Genomic DNA, 27,276 nt, shown 5'->3' with positions numbered 1-27,276 from the left:
ACCTCTTTGAGATCTATTCATAACTGAAAACCAAAAGTTTCTGAATTCTAAACATTTTTTTTTTTACATTCGGAAGCAAATATTTTCGGATCAAGGTATCGAAACAAGATTTAGTTTGCAGATATGAGCTCACAATGAATAGGCCTATTCATTTTATAAAAAATTACAAATCTAATTTTTTAAGATTTTCGACAAAAAATCAAGGTTAACCCCTTTCCTAAAAATAATGAATTTTCAAAATCAAATATAAGGCCTCTTTGAGCTCTATTCATGACTGAAAACCAAAAGTTTCTTTGTTTTCTGGTTGCCGAGTTATTTTCATCCAAAGATATTTTTCCTTACATTTGGAGGCATATATGCAGACCAAAGTCTGGGGCCCTATTTTGTAAAACGATTATCGTTGAGACTACTTCGTTTTCGTTGAAATTCGACTACGTATTACGATAATCGTTTTACTTCAACGATATTCGTTAATCTTTACGACTGCCAATTTATCAATCGTTTAACTTTCGTTTTCGTTTAGCTGTCATACTATTACTTAAAATAGATCACTTAAAATATACATCAAAAGAAAAAAAAAGATGAAAATTCTTTTTACAAAATATTACACATCTTTTGTTTAGTTTTTATAAATTTTCTTCTAAAAATAACCAATTCAAATGATATTAAAAAAAAAAAACGATTTTCTGTTGGAAAAAATCTTTATTATATAAAAATGTAAATGTTTTTTTTTTGTTGTTTTTTTTTTTTAATTATAAGCGTTATAAATCTTTGAAAGAGTGTATACATATAATATTATATCTACTATATACTTAATTAACATAACAATAAGACAATAGTTTAAATCTTTACAAAAGGCACAGAGCAAAAAGTTCAATATATTATTTTTTTTTGTTTCCTTAGCGCGAAATACCTTGTGCTTAAGAGGTATTGATTACATTAATAATATACAAAAACAAAAATAACAAAATTAAGTAAATATTTTTTTTTCTTAAGTAATTCTTTAAGTTTTTTTTTTAAGTAGAAAAATACACGACACGATTCTAATTAATTGTCAGAAGATATAGATTTATATGCATCACGAGCAATTTTCTTAAGATAGTCTGCATCATTAGGACCTGTTGCTTCAACCATCTGTCTTAATGCGCCATTCGGATTCTTAAGTAGTATATAAGGAATGTCAAATTCCTTGGCAGATCCTGCATCCATAACAAGAATTCGATCTGAGTCCATAACTGTATGAAGTCTATGAGCAACAGTAAGTACAGTACATTGCTTAAATTTAACACGAATTGTTCTTTGAATAAGTGCATCAGTTCTAAAAGAAAACAAAAAACACATATAAAGGAGTATTGTTATGTTTAAATAATGTTTGACTTACTGTGGATCAACATTAGCTGTAGCTTCGTCTAAAACCAGAACTTTATTGTTTCGCAATATCGCTCTCGCAAGACAAACCAATTGTCTCTGTCCCACACTGAAATTGCTTCCCCTTTCTGTAACCATATAGTCAAGGCTCGGTATAGCCTGTTTTAGTTCAACCTGAAATTTTTAAACAAAAAAATATAAACAAAATTGATAGCTAGACAGAAAGTAGAATATATTACTTCCGATAGAGCTCTCCACAAATCAGCATCCTCATAAAGCCCAAATGGATCCAAATTATATCGTATTGTAGCGGAGAATAAAACTGGATCTTGTGGTATAATAGAGATCTTCGAACGCAATATTTCCAATGAAATAGTTCCAGTTTCAATGCCATCAATATAGATTTCACCTTCAATATTCGACAATCGGAAAAGCGCTCCAATAAGAGAAGATTTTCCAGCTCCTGTTCGACCAACAACACCAATTTTCCAGCCAGGTTGTATTGTTATATTTAGATGTTTTAAAACAGGCAAACCATCAGGATCATAGCGCAGCGACATGTCTTTAAATTGAACTTCTCCTTTTGCTGGCCAATTTGCAGGAGGTTTCTTATCAATTTCACTCTCTTGTTCGAGATCGGTATACTGAAGGACACGCTCCACACTTGTCATCTGCTGAAGTGATTCAGCTACTTGCCTTACTCCATATTGAACCATTCCAGTTAGAATCATAGCTTGTGATATGGCCAAGCCCACATTACCGCTGAATGTTTCTGTGTTGAATAATATGACATTTTATCAACTTTCTTTGTTCTTCTTAAAAGGTAAACTTACGGTTATGCAAAAATATAAAGCTAAATGCCACTGTTGTGAGGAAACAACAACTAACACAATCCAGCCAAAGACCTAGAGCAGTGTTAGCAGACATTGTTAATTGCCATACAGCGCTATGAACATCTTGCAAATTATCAAATTCCCTGGCTACGACATCTTGTAAACCTCGAGCTCTTATAGTTGAAATACCAGTAAGACTAGCAGAAAGATGAGAAAACACCGGGCTACGACCTGGAAGAATATACAGCTTTTAAAACTGAAACAAAATTCTCGATTTAAGTGTTTTTCTTACAAATTCCCTCTAAACGTTTCAAATCTTGTGAAGGTCTAAGATAGATTTTCAATACTAAAAGGTACACCAGCACCGCAATTGCCAGACTTGCAATCAATATCGGATTGACAATTGTTATCAATATGAGAATACCAAACATAACTAAAGCAATTTGAACGAAATCCATCATGGCTTTTGGTAGAAATTCATCAATAGCACCCATATCTTTTGAAAACCTGTTCAAAATTCTACCCGATGGATTTGAGTCGAAGAAACGCATGGTAGCATGAAGAATTGAACCAAACATTCGATCATGGAGAACTTTAGAAGCATGCATGCATACTTTGAAGAATAGGAAACCACGTAATATAGTCATCTTTAAAGAAGAGAATTTCGTATTAAAAATTTAATTGTTTTAATTCAAAGTTTTTTTTTTTAACTCACCACAACAACGAGTAAAATAAGTGTGCCGTAAATATACAAGCATTCATATGTTGTTAACATTGTTGGTTTATTAGCAGTCCTTAAGAACTCTTGTTGGGTCCAAATATTTACAAAATAATCTGATCCACTGCAAACGACCTGAGATAATATCAAAACAAAAACAAGAACACAAAGTGCAGGAACACTTGCTCCCGCCAGGAAGTAGTTTTTCCAAACTCGACCAGAAACTCCACCTTCGGCTTGATCTTCTTGAATTTCCTGATTGTCTGTTAAATCTTTATCGGAACTAGTCTGAAACCAAAAACAATCTTTGAAGTTTTTTTCTTAACACGATTTGATTCAGCCTTACCGATTTTCTAAAAGAGCTTGCACTGGAACTAGCACGTTGTCGAAGCATTTGATAACCGCGAACGCCATCAATATAAGGTATTTCTTCTTCTTCGTATATAGTCAAGTCTTGGCTGACGCTCATGCTATCAGTCAAATTAGATTCATTATCTTTTTCAGTTTCTGGACGTTCTAATAGTTTTGCAAAATCTAAATCACTATTTGCAAGTTCATTGTATGTTCCTTGTCGGGATATTTTGCCATCTTCGATGATAACAATCCAATCAGCTTCAGTCAGAAAATGTACTTGATGTGTTACCAAGAGGCGAGTTGATTTTTCATTTGCCAAACGACTTCGTGGTCCAATAACTTCATCAAACAAATGCTTGCCAACGTGTGCATCGACTGCACTTAAAGGATCATCAAATAGATAAATTGCAGCTTGCTTATAGATGGCTCTTGCCAAACTAAAAATAAAGAAAATTGAAAGTATTAGTAAATTGAGAACGTTACATATAATGCCGTATTGAATGTAGAGAAATGATGAAATCTTAATAGAAAAGTAGGTCTTAAAAGTCCTGGCACAACCAAATGCAAAAACATCAGCATTTAGTTGGTCTCAGAAATGGAACAATATAGAATCGGGAGGCTTGCCACCGGTTTCTGAGGTCAATCCGTCACATAGTGGGACAGATTTTCATTCAAAAAAACAATTTTCCTAAAATCTTGAAATTTTGCAATATTGACAAAAGAAATAGTAATAAAAAAAAATGGTTTTTACAAGCTCCAATAAAAACAAAATTAATTTTTGAACTAGGTTTTTTGATTTTTATACCAAAACTCTGAAAATGTTCATTAAACAATTCATTGATTAAAAAACTAAAACAATAATGACTACCTATATCAGTCATGTCCTTCGACTGACTCTAAAATTTCTTTCGGCTTTTGAAGTTTCTAATATTTGCTAATCCAGTAAATAAATCGGTTGTGGATTTTAAGCACACGCGAAATATAATTATTGAAAGACTATTAAAAATTTGGCCCACTGTGAGTCGTTTTAAATGATAAAAGTGCACAATAATAACACTATTGTGGAGCCAAAATGAGCACCAATATATCATATTCAGGTTATATCTTGAGTAATATATTATGACAAGAGTAAATAAAGACACATCAATAAATAAGCAAGAAATTTTAGAATAACTTTTTTGGCTGGAACGAGTCGAACGATTTGATCCATTTTGTGAGAAATGTCTGATTTACATTTCTCAAAAAAAAATGAATCAGGAAAATAAATTAAAACGTTTTTAACAAAAAATAATTGCTATGCGAACAAAATTCAATAAGTAGTTTGTTATCGATTGGTGCATCAATGGTCTTGCACATTCAATAAAAACAAAATCACTTTTAAATAAATGTTCAGATTCATTTTCCTTGTCGCTTTGACCCACTCCTAATTTCCAAAAGCTTTTGATGTTTATAACTTTAGTTTAGAGTCTTGATAAGCAAGTACAGACGAGCGACAATTCAGATTAACATATGTAATAAATATTGCTACTTAAAAAAATATATTTACCTAATCCGCGCTCTTTGACCACCAGATAATGATGCTCCACGTTCACCCACAATAGTTTTATCTCCATTTGGCAGCTGTTCAAAATCAGCTGCTAGTGCACAACATCTTGTTATATCATGATAACGTTTTCTATCATATGTTTCACCAAACAATATATTACTTCTAACGGTTCCAGTAAAGAGCCAAGGCTCCTGAGAGGCATACGAAATATCACCATGAATAAGAACATTTCCATCTATGATTGGAAGTTCTCCAAGAAGTAATTGTAAAAGTGAACTCTAAAATAAATAATTTCACCAATTAAATTTTATAATTTTCCTTTTTTTCTTTTATATTCTCTTACTTTTCCTGCTCCAACTGGTCCAATAATTGCACATAGTTGTCCTTTTCTTATATCAATATTGATTTTTTGTAATGTAGTCGATCCTTTTGTATTATCCCAGTTTGCATCGACTTCTTTGAGTAATATTGCCTGCGAGTTACTCTCAACTGTAGAGAAGTCAGTCTTTTGCGTTAGGCCCAAAGCCTTTTCGTCATGAGACTCTAACATAAGGTAGTTTTGAATACGTTCAATAGAAACTAAGGCTTCTGCTCCAAACGATACGGCTAATGGATACCAAATAGCTGCTACCAACTATGAAATATAATCAAAAATGTTTTTTTCAGAATTAATATGGAAATATTATAGAATTCACCTGAAGGATATTATAATATTGAGCCATAGAAAATACAACATCTGCTGTAACTGCTTGTCCTAATAAAACAGCCGCTGCAATTGTTATATACAATGTGGAACGCTCCGTGAAAACCATTGTACTTAAGTAAAAACCACGTAAGTATGATGCATATCGAATTTGTTTAATTTCGCGACGTCTAGCTTCAGCAACTACAGACTGAAAAGGCTTTTCCCAAGCATACATTTTAATAACCTGTATTCCTTGAACTATTTCGTTCATTATTCCGACACGATTGTCTGTTCTATAGGCGATTTTCATTCGAAGTTTTGAAGATAGTTTGCTTAAACCTGTTTGCACAGGGATCGTCTTTAGGAGAAGACCCACTACACCTACAAGTGCGGCAATACCAATCTTTTGCCATATTAAATAGCAAATAAGTACCGATTGGAATGGAAGAATCCATATCCAGTGTATGTAAATAAAACCATAGTCCAATCGATTTACATCGTTTGATAGAAGATTAACTAAATAACCAGCGGGTGTGGTACCTGCTGTTTTTTTCGACAAGCGAAGAGTCTGTAAGTGATAAAAAATATACAACGTCGTTAACATTATTGGCAATTGCATATTGATTGTATGTTAACCTTTCTATAAATCAATGAACAACAGGCAATTCTCATTCGTGCACCCAATAGCCTTTGTCTCAAATCGACATGATGGTTTAAAAAACAACCAATTAATGTTGCAATAATCAAAATAGCCGCTAGCGAATAAACGTCGCCCCACATATAAGCGATTAGCCCCATAAATCCCTCCGTTGTTGAGGCATCACTGTTAAATGCATTGATATTGTCGCCGCCGTTTTTTGTGTCACCATTGTCCAGCACATTATTTCCTAGAAGAAGAAATATTCAAAGATTGACATTATATAACACAGAAATGCTATTCATTTGTATTTATTAGTTATTTCACTGGGTCAATTTTATAAGAGAATGTAGTAGGGCTTAGTTTAATTATTTTTGAGCAAAAAAAATATAGACAAAAGAAAATAATTATTAAAATGATAGGGACGTGATGTCATTAGATTGCATTTGTTTTTTCATGTTGCATGTTTGTGTTTTTCTAGTTGGCACAATATTTTGAAAATAATTAGAGTATAAACATGGTTTCAGATAATGCATACGAGAGGAAAAATTTTTAATATGTGTTTTATTATGTGCAAAAAAGATAAGAATTATTGGGATTAATTTGCTTTGTCGCTTTTAATTTTAATAATTATTTTGAATTGTATACGGTTCGATGATCCAAAATAATAAATGAACCACGAGTAAACAATTAAAGTTCAATCTCGTAGATGAATAAGTTCTTTATCAAGTATTTATGAAAATAATAAATTTCCTGAAATATGATTAGTATTTGAATGAACTAAGATCAAATTTGTCTGCAACAACTGTATGTTTAAAATATAAATTAACGCTTATAACAAAAAACTTAAAAAACTGCATACAAGGAAACATCGCAGTAGAGTCGGAAGCGATGCTGCCAATTTGGAGAAATAATTTCTGTGATTTCTATAATAGATTATGGAACAAATCCCGGTCAAAGGTAGATTGCACCATTCAACGTCGACGATTAAAGCCAACATTTTCGTCCCCCGCCGCAGCCGGAGTGAATAAATTCATATCCTAGCTTAAGCCCAATAAAGCTGCTGGAGCTGACGCGACGGCTTTACTGCCGAGCTTTTTAAAGCAACAGGAGATGATCTGTTTGGGTGTATGGACCAAATTATCTACCGAATATGGTCGTAAGAAAGCATGCCCTGCAGGATGATGATTGAGAACACACGCTGCTCCGTCAGGGTGGTCGGCAAAGATTTCATATTAAAATTATTGAAAGAACTTTTAAATCAGAATTTTGAAAAAAAAAACGGTGTACCTAACGGTGCATATAAGAATGGAAATACTTGCGATATCTTATTTATTGCCCAAGATACCTTAAGTTAAAGTAAATAAGATAAAAACTAACTTAACTTATACCCCGATTGTCCCCCACAATCACAACTTGTAAGAGTCACAATTATTCGTTAAGTTGTTGTGAGTTCTGATCTGCTCCAAAGGAGATCACAACTTTGATGATTTTTGTGACTGTCACAAGTTGTGACCACAAGAACCAATATATTATCTGAACGTTTAAGGGTTGGTAAACCTGAATTCGAAGTTAAAAATATTCTATTAGCATCCGGTTTTTTAAATATGTATTACCGTTATAAAAAACTTTTTTTTTTGCACCCCAAAGTTTATCTTGGTTCTTGTTTTAATTTGATTGATCAGTACTGTTTTGAGCTAAGGATATACGTAAACTTAAGGTATCTCGGGCAATAGTTGGAAAGATTTAAACATAAGAAGGAAACCAGTTCTTATAGGCACCGTTTATTACCTCACATAATCAAAAACCTTCAGAAAATTATATTTCGGTTCTTGTGGCAAAAACCTTATTGAACAGTGTTATTTATCCAATCATAAAACTTCGTGGATTAAAATACAAAAAAATAGGTAATTCATAAAAAAAAAATAATGAATAGGTTTAATGTAGGTGGGTAGAACAAAAATTGAATATCTTTTTTTTTATTTTTATCCAAAAAAATCGATTGCTGGACACCTCTACAATATGCTCTTATGAGCTCTAAATATATATTAATGGGAAGATCATCTGCTTCGCAGTTTTCCATTTTTAAATCGATCTCATATTGAAAAAAAGAATAATTCATTGATCAATCAACATTTAAGCAAATATCTATACATATTCAATTTCTATATTACAGGAAATTGAACGCTATACAAAAAAGGCCTCATAAACTTTTTCGTTTATTTAACCGTTTAAAAGATATTCGAGGCCAAAAGTTTGAGAAAATCATTAGTATGCATTGGGATTTGGATACGAATATGTTCTAAAAAAAACGGTTAAAGAATCGATTTAATACCAAGGACCATTTTTGTAGATCGTTTGAGACCCTACAATAATACATCCTGCTAATTTGATAATAAATAATGACTTTTTAGTGGATTCGAAAATTTTGAAAAAGTAAATGCTTTTATAAATTTGTTTAACCCTAGAAAGATAATCATATTTATACGTCTGAGAGACGTATGTTTCTTAAATCGTTTTTAAATACACTCACCGAAATAATTATAAAGGCAGTCGATTTTTTTCGTTTTTAAACCATATAAAGGATATTTAATTTTTACTCTTTGCACGAATAAGATGACAAGTATATACTGGATTGTTTGCCACCCTTTATTTTTATTTAATTCGTTAAACTTAATTTTAAAAATTATTTTTTGAATTTCTGGTGCGAAATAATTATAAAGGCACAGCTGATTTTCGCATTAAAAGTGTGGTTTAGCGAGATCAAATGTAACCAAAAGTAAGCAAAACTGTTGGAAAATGAATTTAACAGATTATGAACATTTTTTAAGTAAAACTGTTCGGTTATTTTTAAATAAGGCGTGAAAAACCCTTGACGCAGACAGAAATGGGCAAAATTAAGGATTACCATGAAAATTGATTGTCCAACCGCGAAAAATCTGGAGGAGTAGAAAGGTCTGATTGTGTAATTGATAATTTAATTTACAAAGATGACAAGTATGGTTACCTAAAACGATCAGGACGGAAGCCTTTGGTGGAGAGAGAGCCAAAAGTAACAAAAAATGAAGTAATTTTCTTGAGAATTTGACAGCAAAGGAAGTTTTCGAGAAAATAAACTTGGTAGTGGGAGAACGAGTAGTGCAGCAACTAATTAGGGTGGACTAAACCCATTCCTACGAAAGAAAATGAGGAAAATCGGCGCTCTTGTCAAGGCATAAACTTTCCCGTCTTCGCCTCGGTGAAAATCATAGATTCTGGGATGTAAAATGGAAAAACCGATGTGTACACTATCTAGGCTATCCAAATTAAACTTTCCCTCATTGATGAACTTAAAAGTTTTTCCATTTTTCATCCCAGAATCTATGATTTTCACCGAGGCGAAGACGGGAAAGTTTATGCCTTGACAAGAGCGCCGATTTTCCACATTTTCTTTCGTAGGAATGGGTTTAGTCCACCCTAATTAGTTGCTGCACTACTCGTTCTCCCACTACCAAGTTTATTTTCTCGAAAACTTCCTTTGCTGTCAAATTATCAAGAAAATTACTTCATTTTTTGTTACTTTTGGCTCTCTCTCCACCAAAGGCTTCCGTCCTGATCGTTTTAGGTAACCATACTTGTCATCTTTGTAAATTAAATTATCAATTACACAATCAGACCTTTCTACTCCTCCAGATTTTTCGCGGTTGGACAATCAATTTTCATGGTAATCCTTAATTTTGCCCATTTCTGTCTGCGTCAAGGGTTTTTCACGCCTTATTTAAAAATAACCGAACAGTTTTACTTAAAAAATGTTCATAATCTGTTAAATTCATTTTCCAACAGTTTTGCTTACTTTTGGTTACATTTGATCTCGCTAAACCACACTTTTAATGCGAAAATCAGCTGTGCCTTTATAATTATTTCGCACCAGAAATTCAAAAAATAATTTTCAAAATTAAGTTTAACGAATTAAATAAAAATAAAGGGTGGCAAACAATCCAGTATATACTTGTCATCTTATTCGTGCAAAGAGTAAAAATTAAATATCCTTTATATGGTTTAAAAACGAAAAAAATCGACTGCCTTTATAATTATTTCGGTGAGTGTATATCAATGTGTTTTTTCATCCTATCCATGCATTTTTACTCATTATTCAAATTCTTTTAAGTCAATAAATTAACAGTATAGTTCTATTGTAAAAATACCCAGCAATTTACAAAAGGTATTGTGTGTATAAAATTCAACGCCATACGTCTCGCAGACGTAGATTATCTTTCTAGGGTTAACTTTGACCTCGAATATCTGTTTCCGTTGCATTATAATAATTTTTCAATTTGTTACAAAATTCAGAAAAAAAATTTAATGATTTTCTCAAACTTTGGACCTAGAATAACTTTCAAACGGTTAGATAAACGAAAAAGTTTAAAGCGGGTAATTTCCTACAAGACTAACTGCGAAGCGGAGGATTTTCCAATTAATATTAAAAGCTCATATTTGGTGAGTAAATTCTAGAGGTGTCTAGCAATCGATTTTTCGGAGTATAAAATAAAAAAAAATATAGGTAGGTATTCGATTTTTTGACCCACCCTAAGTTACATAGAATGACAGAAAGAAAAATCAAGCGAAATCAAAATTATGGTCAAAATTATTTAAAAAAAAAACGATTTAAATACAGAGGCCAAACACCGAAAAAAAAAAACGGATTGACCGAAGCAAAAAACCAAAATCGGGTTATGTTATGTTATGCTTTAAAGACCTCAGGGAATATGAGAAATAGTAATTTTAGAAGTAAAATCGGGTGCCTAAAGGAAACTATATCATTTCGAGTAGGTTATAAATACACATTTATTCATAATATAAAAGTAATAATTCTTACCTGCACTGCTATCTGCGAGACTCCGACTTGTGCGATTTGTGACCGTAATATTAACTGCTATATTGTTTGATTGTATTGGTACTTGGAATTGAACGAGAAGTTGTGCAAGCACCGCTGGCAAAGTAGACCTATCATAAAAATGTATTTTTTTATTAATAAAATTTCTTTAGTTATATTTTTGAACTCACTTTATAAATATATAAATTACGCATATAAAACCATCTACAACGCATGATGTCCAAAATGTTCGAAGCATTGCATTGCGTAGTAATGGTTGTCTTCCTTTGTTATTAGCACGTGTTACTTCCTTAAACCATTGACTAAAAAATTGATTAATGGAATTTTATACAGAATTATAAGATTTAACTTACTCTTCAAGCTTATCACCTAAAACTTCAGATCGATCAATTTTAAGGCACTTTGTGAGATCATCTTGTCCAAGTCCTTTCCTTGAACCTTTGTATAAAGTTGGAATTGCCCAAACGAATAGCAATTGTGATAAAAAATTGGCATGTTTTCGAGGATTAGGTTTGCTGGGCTTCTTTGAGCTGTCCATGGTTTGGCAATATAGTTTTTTAATTGGCAGTAAAGCGTTTGTTTGTGTCAAAACGTAATTTTTTACGTTTTCATTTTTTTAATCTAAAAAAAAAAATGTAAATTTAATTATGTGAAGGTAATTATAATAGATAAAAAAAAATATAAATTTTCTCTTATTTTAGCACCAAGCTAACTTTTTGCTATTCACTCATCACCTGACACCTACGCTACAATAACAATTCCTTGCAAATAGAAAAAAAATGAGAAATTCGGAACTAGGAAGTCGTAAAACCCGTTAACAGCTGCTGAGCATGAATTAACATACAAACTACAAACAAAACAAATCGTTTCACTCATAGTACACATATACATATGTACTCTGTATATGTGTGTGTGTATTGTGCGTTTCACTTATTTATGAGCAGTGCTGCCGAAAGTACTTCGATAAGAGTTTTTAATTACTTTCGAGGCATTCGTAGTTTCGTACTCTTCTAATCTTATAAAATGGATATTTTTTTTTATTGCAGAAGTGAAAGTTGTAAGAAATATATTTGACGGTAAAATTTAGACCCTAATTTTTTTTCAATTTCGTAGGGTTTGAAATTTATACACCTACCTATTAAAAATACTGGGGTCGAATTACGGCACACGATTACGATCAAACGTTAACGTTTGGCAATATATAGTTTGACTATTGCCGTCTCTATTTAATCAGAAGAAAAAGATAGAGACACAAAGCGTCAATACGTTAACGCACGTATGCCGTAGTTCGACCCCTGATTTTTTGATTCGAACACCTAGCTTTTAAATTTAAATTTTTTGCATAGCTCATTTTGGAACAATTCCTACTTTTTGTACTATTATTTTCTGCAAAATACTCCTCATTTTTTCTGAAGTACTCTCCGGCAACACTGTTAATGAGTGACTCTTAAGCTATGTTCAATGACGTTAGTCTGCGGTTTTCCGAACAGAAAAGTACAGCTTGTTGCTGTTTTATGTTTTCTATAGTTTGCTAAAATAGTTTAGAATAGGACCTTTTTTAGTGCCGATGCAAATTTAAGAATTGTCATAAAATCAATTTCATCCCATAAATAATTATAATAATTTATGAATCAAGAAATTATGGTTTTGATCGAAATTCCATTTATCTTGATGGGATACAATCACTGATCTCTACAAAACAATGGATAGTGGATTCCAATTGAAGCACTGTTATAATCAGTTCATTTCGTTCTCAGGATTCGTGAGAACGGTCAAATGTGCTTGTTGTTCTTTTCTGATCCCACTCTTTCATAGAACACAACTAATCAAAAATCACATCAAAACAAAAACCACTCAAATTAACACACTAGGTGCGTCCCACTAAGGGAGATCTCTGAGCGCTCAGAGATTTTTTAAGTAAAATTTTTTGGATTAAATTTCTGTTTTCTTTCTCTTAATAATTTTTTTGAAATAATTTTTTGTCACAATATAATATTTGAAGAAAAGTTACAATTGTGTGAAGTTGGAGTTGAAGTGTTGGATTTGAAAAAATTGGATTCATGTGAGAAACTTGTCCCACAAAATTATTTTCCTCTCTTCCAAAATGACATTGAGCCCTCAGAGATCTCTTCTTGGTGGGACGCGCCTACTCATTCACAAAACTCAATTTTCTAAGAGTAGTACCAGTGCTGTCGCAATTTGAATTGAAAATCTTTTTTTTTTCCGTGGTATAAGGTTAAACCACATGGGAAATACCATTGTATAGATACTTAAGCTTTTTTCAACATTTCTATACTAGCAGTGTGTCACCGTTATAGGGAAGTTCGAACATTTGTCCTTGTCTTCTCTTTCTTTTTACAGTTACCATTTTGACGTTTTAAACTCGGCGAAAGCCAAAACAAACCGGCAAATATATTTTAAATTCCGTAATTTTTTCGATTTTAAGACACTAAATTAAGTTATAGTAGAACGTTATTACCAAAAAAACACTTGAAATCGATTTGTATGAGTTTTTTTTTTTTTACAAAAAACAGTTCTTTAAAATTGCGCGCGTCCTTGAAAAATTTGGTTTGTTTTGGTTTTCACCCGGTTTAGGAGATATTTTTTTTTTTTTATTTTCTTTTGTTCGTTTGGTACTGACAGATGAGCGAAATTCCGAATTGTCGTTTTCGATTGTTTTTATTCAAGGATACACTCATTCTAAAATCACTTCCACTAGCTGAGTTCACATTGCTTTATTGCCAAACAACCAAAAAAACCCACAAACTTGGTGCAAAGATAAACAAACAAAATTTTCAAAGAAGCATGCAATTTAAAATTTTTCTGGTCCGAAATTGAAAGGGTTGATATTTTCTTTTATTTCATTTTCTGCGAGCATTTAACCGAACAAAAAATATTCACAAGGATAAAAGATACCAAATCCATTTCCTTACTTTTCTATTCTTGCAAAGAATTACAACATCAAAAAGGCTTGATCCCAAAAAGTAGGTTTATCAAAACTATCGGTTTAACTCGATTTTCATTCAAGTTCGTAGAAATTTGAGAGATACCACTTTTTACACCCGAATATGTTGGTAACTCTCGCAAACTGGATTACTTTTGCAACATATTCCCTCTCAAAGTGTCCACTATCTTATCAATAAGCAAAAGCATGTTTATTTTCCCGCCGCCACTAAAACAGTACGTTTTGTATTTTTATAGACAACTTAAGATATAGATTACAATGTTTAGGTGTATTTATTTTATGATAATAATATAGTCATGCACGTTTTTTTGTTTGTCACATAACTTAATATAATAATAAGAGTAAAATAATGAACATGCACTGATTAGTTTTTTAACACTTGATAGGTAATAATGGGTTATAGTTATCTTTTAAAGCTTAACGTTTTATCATTAATCATAATATAATTAATCATAATTAGAAATACAAGTGTTAATCTAGGTTCTAGGAAGTTACACAATACCGATACTAAAATATTTGAATGTTATTTTCATTCACAGAATGAGAATCACTTTAGGAACAAATTAATATAGAAAAAGTGAAAGCAATATTTGCAAGTGACTTAGGGCCAGTTGTACAAAGGTGGTTCAGCCTCGGATCAGGAATTTAACCCGCTGATTTCGGCGGATTAGCTGCGGGTCAACTTCGGTTCAAGCATGCTTTTTTTTACATATGTGGACCTTGAACCATTGCTAAACCGCAACCTTAACACCGATTTCAGAAGATAAAAGTTGCTGAACCACGGATTAAATATTTGTACAACTGGCTTTTTGAAAACAATTCATTCGAAACACTTATGTTACAACCCAAAAGTCAATTTTCTTTTGCTTTCCATATTTTATTATTTATAAGACTAATGGCCGGTTTCATAAACATTTAACAAGCTTTTAAATTTTTAAATGACGTTTTTTGTATGGAACGCACGTCATTTTAGGATGTAAAAAAAATTATCATAAAAGGTAAAAAATATATATAGGTTAAATGCTAAAAATTTGCTTTAATCAAGCACAAAAACCTATAAAATAATAAAATTGACTTATATCAAATCGTTAGATCAATAAACGTGTAGCGCTTTCTTCAAACTTTATAAAAGTACAAATAACTAAAATGCATAGAGTGGTTTTTGATCTAGCCATTTGATAAAAGTCAAATAAACTATTTTATAGTTTCAGAACAAAAAATGTAGAGTGAAAGTGAATCGGATGTGTGATTTGAATCTTTGATTCACAAGATTATAGCAAAATAGTGTTGACTCTTGTCAAGGCCATCAGGAATAAATAATAAGTGTTTTAAAAAAACTGGGTAATTGAATTTACATATGTATGTCTGATCACAAAGATTTGAAATAAGTGACCATGAAGCTCTAGATATTGCCATCAGAAATCAGCGTGACAAAAACATTAGAAAATTAGATAGTGCGTTTATAAAATATAATCTAACATTTTGGCTGTCTGAAGTTCATTTTTAGGTATTTTTTTTATTAATCTAAACCGTGTGAAAGCACTTAATCTTAAATTTTTTTTTGATAGATTTGCGTTATGTTTTTGGTATATTAAGCTGAACATAAACAATTTGACGTATTGACAACTAGGCTTCTTTCAAGGATTATTCAAGTTATACCCATTGGACTGGAATGCCAAATTATTATATGACTAAAGGTCGTTAAAAGTTTACAAGCAGAATTTTTCAGCCTATTTAAAAAATGCATTGGTAATGCAAATTTTTTTTTTTAAATTAAAACACTTAAGTCTGCAAAACATTCACATTTTGTACATCCAAAAGGCCCACCCAAGTCAATTTGTAAATTTTGCTGAAAAACCGGCAAACACCGCCATTTTACAAACAGACTGAGTTTGTGGCACAATGCTCTTATGGAACTAAAACTAAAAAAATCTGACTTCCCTGAATAAAGTTTTGTCTGAAAAAAAAACACTTTATAATTTGAAATTAATAATAAATAATCGACAGGAACTAAGAATATAAGCAGTCTTATAAAAATATTTAAGGTGAAAGGGTTATAGTTTAAATTATTATTAATTATTATTAAGAACAAAGTAATAATAATGGTAGGTACCCCATTGAAACTCAGGAACTATGTTACATTAGAAATTGGAAGCAAGAACCTAAAGTATCTATGAGAATTGAGAATATCAAGGTTAACAGGGTGTTTTTTAATCGGAAACGAAATCGATGGGTCATCCTAATGAAATTTGGTAATGACGTTACATTTGGAATAGAAAGCAAAGAGACTTCATAAAATAATTATTAGTGAAAGGGTATTTTTTTGAGGAGGGAGAAAATTCTGTATTAAGTCCGAAAAAGCTAAAGATTAGTTAAGAAATAAAGTGTATGCCTAATGAGCCTTTCGGTGAATGGATGTTTTTTTGTTTGAAGAAAGTGCATCTGAAAAAAAAAAAATTCCTTCAAAATCTCTACATTTTCCTTCTCGAAGAAAACACCCTTTCATCCAAAATAATTATATAGCCTCCATACATATTTCACCCCTATCCTAATGGAGCATTATTACTGGATTTCAAACGGGTACCACTTTTAAAACTGATTTTTGATAAGAAATATTCATATTCCCTTCAATAGAAAAAACACCCTTTCACTCAAAAATTAATTTTATTATTGATTTCGACGGTGAATTTAACGTTTATACCAAAATTATTAGACGATTCATTGGCTTTTTTTGTCCCAAAAATCACAGAATTTTCTCCCTGTAAAAAAAAAACACCCTTCAAAAATAATTATAAATGACTGTTTTACGTATATTATTAATTTAAAACGAAGTTAGAAATAGTTGTGCATAACAAAATGCAATATAATCGTTCCTAGCCATTTCATCTTAGAGACCATTGAACCTTTACCGTGTGCTTTCATATTTTTTTTATAAATGCGATCGATGATGCTTTTGTATCACCTTCCATGATTTCACTTTTATACAGTTAGATACTATGTAGGCGAAGGAGTAGGTATGTATGTAAGTTTTATCGTTTTGCTTTCATGTGATTATCGCAAATATTTGTGTTGTGTTTGATTCATCAGAATGAATCAAAACTACAGAAGTGTGCAAACGATTAACAACTTTAAATTATTTAATGGTTAAATAATAAAACGCATAGCGAGGTTGTGTAACAGCTCTCGTTGTTTGCTTTGCACTGGTTTTAAGCCCAAAGGGACACTCAATACCACTATTCTTTTCTAACGTAACCTCAGGGACTATTAAAAAAAAAAATGGAATGAATTCGTTTTCGAAAAAGAGTCGGTACATGAAAGCTGAATAAATAAACAGGAAACATGAGAATACATTTTCTGGGTCACTTCTGACCATTTTTGTAAAAAATAATTTTTTTAAGAAAAAATTTGACAAGATTTTTGTTGTTGACTTCTAACAGCTTCCTTTTTCTAGCTATCCTAAATCTTCTCTTTCCCTACTCTTCCACATGCGGTAACAAAAAAAAACAAAAAAATAAACACAAAAAAGCACGTACACCACAGTGAACGCGGACAACATGCAAATATTGTGAATAATAACATTGAACAATAGTGCGAGTTGCGAAAAAAAGTAAAAAAGATAAAAAATAGAGCACGTATACACCACAGTGTACGTGAACAAACAACGTGCCAATAGTGTGAATTACAACTTTGGTCTAGGTGTCAACGGCCAATTCGAAATCAAATAACACTTGCACTCAATAATTGAACAAAATCTTCATCTTCTCTCTCGTCAGTGTTTAGGTATTAATTTATTGAATTGTATACATTTAAAAATATTTTTTCGGACTCGTAAATTTTAATATTTTTAAAATATTACAAAAATAAAAAACACAACACAGAGCAAAACAAATACAAGTATTTTTGCTCAAAAATAGTTTTGGTTACTTATTAGCTGCATTCCTTTGGAAATATTTATCTACTTTTTAGTACTTAAAACTACTTTGAACTACTTTTGCTATACTGAAAAAGTAGTTCAAAGCAGCTTTAAGTACTAAAAAGTAGATAAATATTTCCAAAGGAACGCAGCTATTAATTAAAAAGTACTTTCCAGGGATGTTTTGGCTATCGAATATACAATTCTGTAGTAAAGTATTGGATGAGTTTTAGTAAGTGTCAGTGAGTTGTTATTGAGGCCTTTAAATTTAATTAAAAATATTGTTCATTTAAACTAGCTTATTAGTCGACTAATAATTCTGAGAGATCCAAATATTTCGCACAGTACTGTAGTTGATAGACAATCTGACGTCAACCGGTCTTTTTTATTTGAACTCGCTCTTGAATAAACTCAAAATTTGTATCTCCCAAACTATGTATATTCCTCATTACATCATTGAATATTAATTTTAAAGGTTACCATTATCTATTCCCTTCCATGAAACAATAAAAGATAACCTATCGGGCTGTGCTTATATTGTTATAGTATAACCCAACATATATCGCTGGCTGAGAATATGAGGGTCTTATATTTAATGAAAAAGCCTGCAGACATATCATGAATTGTAAATGAATAAGTGAAATTAATTGAAAACTATTAACAATTAATTCTTATGTGCATGCCCATTTGTTGTGGCAATATAAACAATTTAATTGTATTGTGAAATTTTTATTTCTCTAACAGTATCTAATAGATACTATCTATACCCAAGTATCTATTTTTCCAGTGTATATTCTTAAGTCTATTTATAGGTTAGTAGGTTTGAAAGGAAAGTAACAAAATAATAATTAAATATAGCAAGTACATTGTATTATTTACTTTATGTTAAGAAATGCATTAATTTATTTATAGGAAAAACATACGTTATTTTTATAGACCTAGAGACTTTTTTAATTTATTGCTTCGCAGGACGTGCAAAAAACGCTAAAATACAACAGAATGCAATCTTTTATCATACACTAAAAGCTTGCATAATGAGCCGCATACAGTGAGTTCAAGAATTGTTGTAAGAATATAAAAATCCAAATAATTTTATTAAAAGTCATCACCGATCACCGGATATTGCTAGAAAAAACTTTGGCAATGTTTTCATTCGAACAAATCCAAATAATTATTAAAAGTCACCGATCACCGGATATTACTGCCAAAAAAAAAATGTTTTCAAAAACAAACAATGTTTTTATTCGATCTCATAGATACGATTAAGATTGAACGCCAATGTAAACACATTTACAAGTCAATCAACTCTTGATATCTTTAATTAATTTTAAAAAGCTTAAAACGGAGAACATGATTTTAGGAAATCCACCCAAGTAGGTATCATAATCAAAGTATTTCAAAAATAATAATGATTATTATTTTATAATCTGTCTGAAAAAAAACAAATTAATACAACGAGCAAATATGGTATTGCGTTGGAGCACGAGTTCAGATTTATGGAATGGGAGAGGTACATTTGCGATAAGATAATTACATACCTATAACCTTTATCGGCTATGCTTGTTTTATGATTTATCATATTTTAAAGTTAATAATAGTAAAAAAAAACATTCTAAAAAGAAGTAGATTATAATACAATTTTCTACATAGGTACGAATGTTAAGGGCCTTTGTTGTCACAGTCAAGTGGAATAGGTTTCTTAGATTGTTGACTGATTATAAAAATTTTCAAACTATATTTTGTTCTGAATTTGGTACCTAATCCAAAATTGGTTCAGCCATTTTTTTTTTAATAGTTTTAGATTTTACAGTGCTGTTCGAAAAATTTTGGTCAAACGAAACAAAGTGATTTAGGGAAGAAAAAATGGGAAGAATGAGTTCGGAATACACTGCTTATATTTTTTGTCTGTCGCGCCTTAGTTTGACAACAAGGGAGAGATTGTTCAACAAACCGTGGAAAGGAATTTTTAAGAAAATATCGTCAGGCTCAAGGAGGCTAAAAAAATGACCCCATTAGAGGATCATTTTTTAGTGTGGTATAGTCGTCGTCATCGGTTCAAGACTTCTGTGGATCTTAAAAACGATCATTATCGAGCTACATTAAAATTAATTTCGTCAATGAAAGGAAGGAAAACGCTCGTGAAAGCTGGACTTAGGGCACTCAAGCCGGTACTGAAGAAGGTAAGACTTTTAAAAAAGAGTCAGAGAAAAATGATTCTTCTGGGCTCAAGAGCATCTATATTGCCGTCAGGACATGTGATATAATGTCATCTTTTCCTAAGAATCGAAGTTTAAGCTGCATATTGAAAATGAGAGAATTCTTGCTCTGAATGCATTTTTTTATTTGTTTAAAACAAAAAAACTGAAAATGAGGCAGGTACCAAAAAAACTAATTTTCGGTATAATCACGTTTTGCTCCTGCGAGCCCGTGTGAAAAATTTAAACACTTAAATTGTATCCTGAAACAATTGAAACCACAAAATAAAACAAATCCTCATTAACAGATAGTTATTGCATTAAATTTGACAAAATTTGAAAAAAATTGAAAATTCGAATGGCACTGTATACTGATCAATCATGTCTCATGTCTCATGTATGATACAGATCTAGAGAAAATGTTTGTATGAGTATCAGAAAATGAAAGTATTCTATAAAAGTCATATGTACAAAATAAAAAGGTCTATTTTTTAACGATCATATTGGCTTAAAATTTAGAATTCCATCAGCCTAGCGGAATAAACATTTGAAAAGGAAAAAATTTAATCGTATGGTTAGTTTTCTATTTTTCTTAGAACAGTAGAGGGGGTCATTGGAAGCTTGAAACTAGTGTATCGGGAAAATTAAGACAATGAAGCGAGTAATAATGGTTATAATGAGTAAATACATACAGGAATAAGAAGGAGAATATTTTTACAAAATAAAATGCACGACTGGGTCGCACGTAATTGCTTTTTGTTAAATGTTGCTTATAGGATGTTAGATTTTCTTAAAACATTCATGGAACAAAAATTTTAATTCAATTTTGTCATTAACTTTATAAGAATTGTTAAAACGAATTAAAAATTTGTTTTCAAACAACAGAATCACAGTTTTTAGTGATTTTAATCTTCAAACGGAGTATGCGATTTAGTTTCCTGTACAACAAAGAATTTTTGTTTTCGAAAATTGTAGGAACGGTTTTTTTGTTTAAATTAGTTTTTTTTTTAATAAAAAAATTCAAAAAAATTTAAAAAAATTTAAAACAAAAATTGGTAGGTATGTTATTCTGAAGAAAATATTATTCGACGCAAAAAAAAAAACGTTTTCAAAAATTTTCAAGATTTTGAAAATTTAAGAATTTTTATTTCAAATTTATTTTCTATTTTCTATTTGAAAATGTTCGTTGAAAAAGGCTTAGTCGTCAGAAGCAAAAAAAAAAAAAAACGGTTCTATGGCAGGTACCGTTAATAACGGTTCAAAAAATATTTTTTTTTATTTAAAAAGAAGGCTTTTCTTTACCCCACTCCACGTATTTTTTTAATCAAAATTGTTAGAGCAGTTCTTGAAAAAATTAACTTTTTTCATTTAAGTCATATGACAAGTAGGTACAGTTAATTTTGGTACCAAACAAAAATTTCACTGTCTTAAAAACGGAAATCTAGCTGCGAAATTAGTTTGTTGTTTCGAATTGCTGACATTTTATAAACAAAAGCAACAGGCACTATCTAAAAATCGGTAAGATTTGTGAAAACTTTGAGCAAATATTAACTGTCAATGCAGTTTTAAAATTTTTCACATCGGTCCTGTCAAAAATCACAAATAGCCGAGTCGTTCACTAAAACTTGTTTTTGTTAAATTCAAGATGGTGGCTTTGGGTCAAGGACGATTTTCCCGAAAAACTGGTTTAAAATGTTCCAAGTGACAATATTTAAAGTTCTATGAAAAGAAATTTCACCATTAAATATTGTTTCCATTTCAAATGTTTAATCCGACTGGGTTACAGGTGTTACGCGCGTTTTGTACACCAAAAAAGGGGCTCTAGTCTCATACCTCAGTATGATATACCATACCTAAAGCACCTATTAAATGGTTCGCCGCTCCACGCACGAACTCATAAACCGGATGTGATAAAAAAACCAAACTCAATTAAAGTGGCTTATTAATTATATAAGTAGGTACATATAGAAAAAAATGTTGGGAAATGTTTTTTACTCACTGTACAAAATTAACTCCAAAAGAAATTTATTTTTTTTTATCAAATATCAAATAATATTCTAGGTTTTTGGAAAGTAGATAAAAGGGTAGGTATTGGACAAAAATGTGATCAATTTTTGTATTCAATGTGATATTCGCAAAAATTTAATTTATTCAAAATTACTTCTATACCTACTCTTTGACATTTGGAATTCAAGAATTTAAGTAGATATTTTTGGTGCAACAGGCAATTATAGAAGGTACACGTTTAAACAGCACAAATTCCTGTATACTTTTTATTCATTGGCCAAATCACTTCAATATTAATACCTACGTATTTAGGAATAAGCAATAACTTTACATATAGTTATAATGAGAGCATTTGATAAGATTTGATTTTTTTTTTGTTTTGCAAAACTACATTTAATCAAAACACGCTATTGATCCCCGATTATGACACACTTTTATGTGAATAGGAATTTTGTATTGTGTGCTGAAAAAAATTCGTCAGTTCATCGCAAAGTTAGAGTGATAGTAACTTCATTATTTAAGGTTGCTTTAAATTTTATGAAAATTTATTCAGCAACTTTATCTGATCGATACAAAGTATGTTTTTTTTTTTCAAAACGATTATGAAATTATAAAAATAGCCGAAAAAAAACTAACCAGATTGAGAAGAAAATAAAATAAAAAAAAACCGCCACAGTTCTTCTCCTCAACTTTTCGAGAATCAACAACCCAGCCGCTTTAGCGAATCAAGACAAACTGATTTTACTACAATTTCGTTTGATTGTTCCCAGTTCCTCAACAAAAAATTTTGTCTGAATCGTAAATTTCAACATTAGATGCATGAGTATCTATGACGCTTTTTTCATTGAGAATGCTTAAGTACTTTAATATTTTGACAGACATGTGGTTGAAATAAGTATACAACAGCAAAAAGATAGATTTATGAGATTTTTCATTTGTTAACTTTTCTGCTGAGTTATTAACCAAATAATACTCATAATAATTATGTAGCTTTTATTTGTATTGTATGTTATTCATATGTGTAGATTCAGATGATACAAGAAATACTACAAAAGCTAAAAGATAACTAACAAAAAAAAAAAAAGAGACTGAGAGTGCGCGCTTATGCTGTCAGTTGAATTTAACATCCCTGTTTTTAAGCTTTTCAGATAAAAGCTTCAATGTGAATAAAAAAAGTAATTAAAAAAATTCAAGTAAAACTTGATTATGTTGTTGCCAATTCGAAAAAAAATAAATATTTATTCGAATTTGCTCCGTGGTCGTCTCTACTGGGCACGAATTTTTTGATGATTCATCATTCATGAAGATGTTATCAAATGAAGTCGCAAATATTTATTTGTAAGGCTCATTTGCGTGACTTTAGGCCAGCGGCCATATTGACTAGTTTCAAAATTTGTTTAATATCAAAACTCTCCACAAAATACATACATTCTAATTAGAAAATTACGAAATTCCGTGCAGAATGGTAACGGCTTCCTTAATGTTAAACAAACTTCCATGCATTTTGCATGTGAACAAGTTCATCGATAGTAAGGCAAAACACTACAGTTTTTTCCACATCTAAAAAGTTTCACGAGTATGTTTGTTAACAAAAGAACAAATTGTTAACATGGTATTTTTGAAAACTAAAAAAAAGTTGTTGAAAGTGTTTAAAAAAAATTTTTTTTTGAATAAACATTAAAAAAAAAAAAGGTGTGCCGTTCTTAGGAAAGTATTTATCCAACGTAAAAACTCAATTTGAAACAAATTTATGCACTTTATTGATTTTTCAAAATATAAAATAAATTTTTTTAAAAATTATTTTCTTAATTTTAAAATAAGATATATGTATGTACATAAATGTATGTATTACAACAAATATTGGACAAAGAATTACTTCTTATTCTCAATTATATATATTTTTTTTATTACAACAAAACTTTTTTCATTTTCAGGTTTTAAACAATATGAAAAAAAAATATTTATGTATATAAACTTAAAAATTTAATAATTTCAAATAATTATGAATTTTGATTAACAATGATTTTAATAAAAAAAAAAAAAACAAATAATATTAGAGAGTTTTGTCTCAGTTGTTAGTGGTTTTAAAAATTCATGCAATGAAGATCGTTCAAACAATTTGCTTTCATTCATTTTATTTGTCTTTCCATGCATTTAATAGTTTCAGGTTCAGGCCATTTATTTGTTTTTATAAACGAAAACCTGCCAGGTTATGATTATTATTTTTATTACTAATCATATGATCAGTTTGAATTAATTCACGAGCTGTTTTAGAATGAAGGGACTTATAGTGCTCTGACCCTGACCTTCTTATTTAAGTCGTTCTACTCGTTTGTATTTTTTGTTTATTTTTTCTTTTTAAAAATAAGCAGGATTTACGAGACTGAAGAATATTTTTAAATTTTTGATTAATCCTTATTTGAAAGGATTTTGTTTTTCTGTTTATTTATTAATACAATACAACCAGATTTCGATAGTTCACATTATATGACTACACTGAGGGAAAAAACGCAACGTAAAATGTAAAATGTTCAACGTTGATTTAATGTTGAAAAAATTAACATGAAACTTCTTCAAAATAAAATTGAAATAACGCAACGTAAGAAATTTTTTTTATTTTTGTCGGACTTCAATTGTCGCATTTTATCACTCTTATTTTCAACAGTGAGATAGCACGTCGGTAAATCATTCGCTAGCAGCCCAAAAGTTGCCATTTTGCTGCCCATTTTTTCTATTTGTTTTAATAAATTGATGCTTTTTTTTTAAGTTGAAACAACTTTGATTTAAAGATGTTTTATAACTGTAAACCACTTTAAACTAACGATGTTCTACTTTGATTTTAAAATTTTCGTCTTCAACGCAAAATCATTCTGAAAAATAGTTGAATCAACGTGGTTTTCGTTGATTTTAAGTTGTTTTTTTCCCCCCTCAGTGTACGTGCACTGTGGCGTATACGTGCTCTTTCTTTATTGTTTTTTTTTTACGACATATGCAAGAATAGTAGAAGAAAATACAGTTGATCAAGTTATTTTAAAGTATTTTATAACAATGAACTAAATGAAATTGCCACTTTAAAAAAGTTAATAACGTTTTTTTTATGAAAAGATGAATATTTTTTGAATAGGGGCGAGTGGGATAAGAAGTAACAGGGATTAAAAGTAACAAATGCAAAAAAGAACTGCGTTCCTCTTAAAATTAAGAATTGCGTTCGTGTTTTCCATTGCTATTTGTCGATTTCCTTCAGTTGCAAATCAGACGACAGTAATTGAAGGTTTTAGGGCGGTGCTATAAAAAGCACTTTATTTTTTGTCTAAAGAAAATATACGTTCTTTTGTCATGCATTTTTGTTTTGACGACAATTGTGTGTTCATGTGGAAAATTATGTGAATTTTGGTTTTTCGTAATTTTATTTTTCGGTGTAAGATTTTTTGCCGGGGTAAATTGTAACAATTTTCTGGGATAAGCTGTAACAAGTTAAAAGGACCTACTTCGTTTATTTGTTTAACCTAATATATTATAACAAAAACTGTGTAGATACAGCTTTGTTGTTATTTGTGTTTCATTAAAGTATGGTCCCAAACTCCTTAAAATACAGGAGAACAAGATGAGCAATATTTATTCCTTATTTGATTTTTTACTTGCTCTATAGGGAAAGTATTGGTTTCGTGTCGAAAAAAAAATTGAGGTTTTAATCAAAACCAACATTACGATGATGGAGAATTCCAAAAAAGTGGGTCTCGCAATTCCGTCCGTTCGTCTGTACGTCTGTGCGTCTGTGCGGTTATGCGTCCATCTGTACACATTTCCACAGCCTAAACGGGTGGACGGATTTTCTTCAAATTTGGTACAGATGATTTTTATGGAATTCTGAAAGTTGTTTTTTTTTTGTTTTTTTATATCTTGCTTAGAAAGTGTACCTCTCATACAAATTTTTCAATTCAAACCAAATAACTCGAAAACGGCTCTAACGATTTTGATTAAACTTTACAAACGTAATATTCAAAGCAATTGCAATAAAACTGCATTTTTATTTAAAAAAAAAAGTGAAATAAAAAACATTTTTTTCATTTCAAAATTTTGCCCTAAATGTCGGCTCTTCCCAAAAATCAACAAAATTTCTTTAATTTTTTATAGAGGCAGCTCTTTAAATCTACAAGTAAACTAACATAAAAGTGTTTTAAACTGCAAGAGCAAGTACGTGCGACCCCAGTCGTGCATTTTATTTTTCTATGGATACAAATTTTCACAAGGATCGTGTTTACTGTTCACTTATACTATAAACTGTGGATTTTTACATCTTTGCCGAAAAAATTGTATTTGTAGTGCTAGAGAAACTATCGTTGTCATTTCTTTATATAATTATTCAATGGTGCCACCCATATCACTTTTTCTTTACCTGGAACTAAAGTTGTAAAACCTTTCAAATCCTTATTTGAAGCGGTTGAGTAACCGCAATATTAAAATTTATTCATGAAATTTTTATTTATACATAAGTATAGATAAATAGTTTCTTTGAAGCAGCATAACAAGTTGTTTTCGAAAAATGTTGGAATATTTGAATATACAAAAAATTATAGTTTTAAGAAAGTTCTAACGATTTTGAAATTTTTTTTTCTAAACATTCTTTCTTATACTAGAAATCAAGTGTCATATTTTGTTTTAAGGACCGACGCATGGGAGGGATACTATCCGGGCCAGCGGATTTGTGTATGTCAAGGTCTTTCAGGACTCTTGCCACTGTACGAGTGCGAAAGAAGATTCGTCCCATGGAACCGTTTACACACTCAAGTACTGGAGGAGTCATGACACTATCTGGCAGTGTAGAGTTGGCAGCGAACTGCTTTGCAAGGAGATTAGCTTTCTCAACAGAGCTTACAAAGGGAGTGTCATTGAAGACAAGCGTTGGAACCGCAGATGACGAAGAGTTTTTAATGTTTTTAGCAAATGACCAAAAATTTTTACTCCCTGTGGGACATTGAAGTATTTTTTGTCTTAATTTTTGATCATGCAGGAATTTGGTTCGTCGGATATGGGCGTTGCTGACCTTTCTAGCCTGTTTGAACCATACAAAGAAATACATACATATACAATATTACAATTCATAGCTACACGCATGATCTATTTAATATAATGGACTAATTGTATGCGATAAAGCATGATTTTTATCGCAAAATATGAAAAT

The 27,276-nt window shown here is 30.9% G+C and overlaps 1 protein-coding gene across 4 annotated transcripts; it reads right to left on the bottom strand.

Moving 5' to 3' along the window:
- Positions 1-749: 749 nt before the first annotated feature.
- On the bottom strand, positions 750-22,851 carry LOC129913686 (ATP-binding cassette sub-family C member 4). Of its 4 annotated transcripts, none has more exons than XM_055992485.1 (15): positions 22,731-22,851; positions 11,368-11,635; positions 11,185-11,316; positions 10,997-11,124; positions 6,141-6,391; positions 5,515-6,072; positions 5,163-5,453; positions 4,820-5,097; positions 3,266-3,710; positions 2,917-3,207; positions 2,494-2,848; positions 2,202-2,432; positions 1,608-2,140; positions 1,382-1,542; positions 750-1,318 (listed from the first exon to the last, which is right to left on the bottom strand). In XM_055992485.1, the coding sequence occupies exons 2-15, from the start codon at positions 11,550-11,552 to the stop codon at positions 1,048-1,050; spliced, it is 4,110 nt and encodes a 1,369-aa protein (XP_055848460.1). In that variant the 5' UTR covers positions 11,553-11,635; positions 22,731-22,851; the 3' UTR covers positions 750-1,047. The 4 variants fall into 4 exon arrangements, with proteins under 4 accessions (XP_055848460.1, XP_055848461.1, XP_055848459.1 ...); XM_055992486.1 differs by lacking the exon at positions 22,731-22,851 and adding an exon at positions 22,261-22,284; XM_055992484.1 differs by lacking the exon at positions 22,731-22,851 and adding an exon at positions 11,728-11,854.
- Between the last annotated feature and the right edge of the window lie 4,425 nt (positions 22,852-27,276).

The sequence above is a fragment of the Episyrphus balteatus genome, chromosome 3 (genome assembly GCF_945859705.1).
Source record: "Episyrphus balteatus chromosome 3, idEpiBalt1.1, whole genome shotgun sequence".
In the NCBI taxonomy this organism is placed as follows: Eukaryota; Metazoa; Arthropoda; class Insecta; order Diptera; family Syrphidae; genus Episyrphus; species Episyrphus balteatus.
The sequence above is the reverse complement of the archived record's forward strand: the minus strand, read 5'-3'. Positions and strand labels throughout refer to the sequence as shown.

Excerpts from the sequence above, each read along its gene's own strand:
- LOC129913686 (XM_055992485.1), bottom strand. The coding sequence starts at position 11,552 with ATGGACAGCTCAAAGAAGCCCAGCAAACCTAATCCTCGAAAACATGCC. Across the intron at positions 11,125-11,184 it reads GTAATTTATATATTTATAAA|GTCTACTTTGCCAGCGGTGC; the intron begins GTGAGTTCAAAA and ends TTTTTATGATAG. Across the intron at positions 1,543-1,607 it reads TGTGGAGAGCTCTATCGGAA|GTTGAACTAAAACAGGCTAT; the intron begins GTAATATATTCT and ends TAAAAATTTCAG.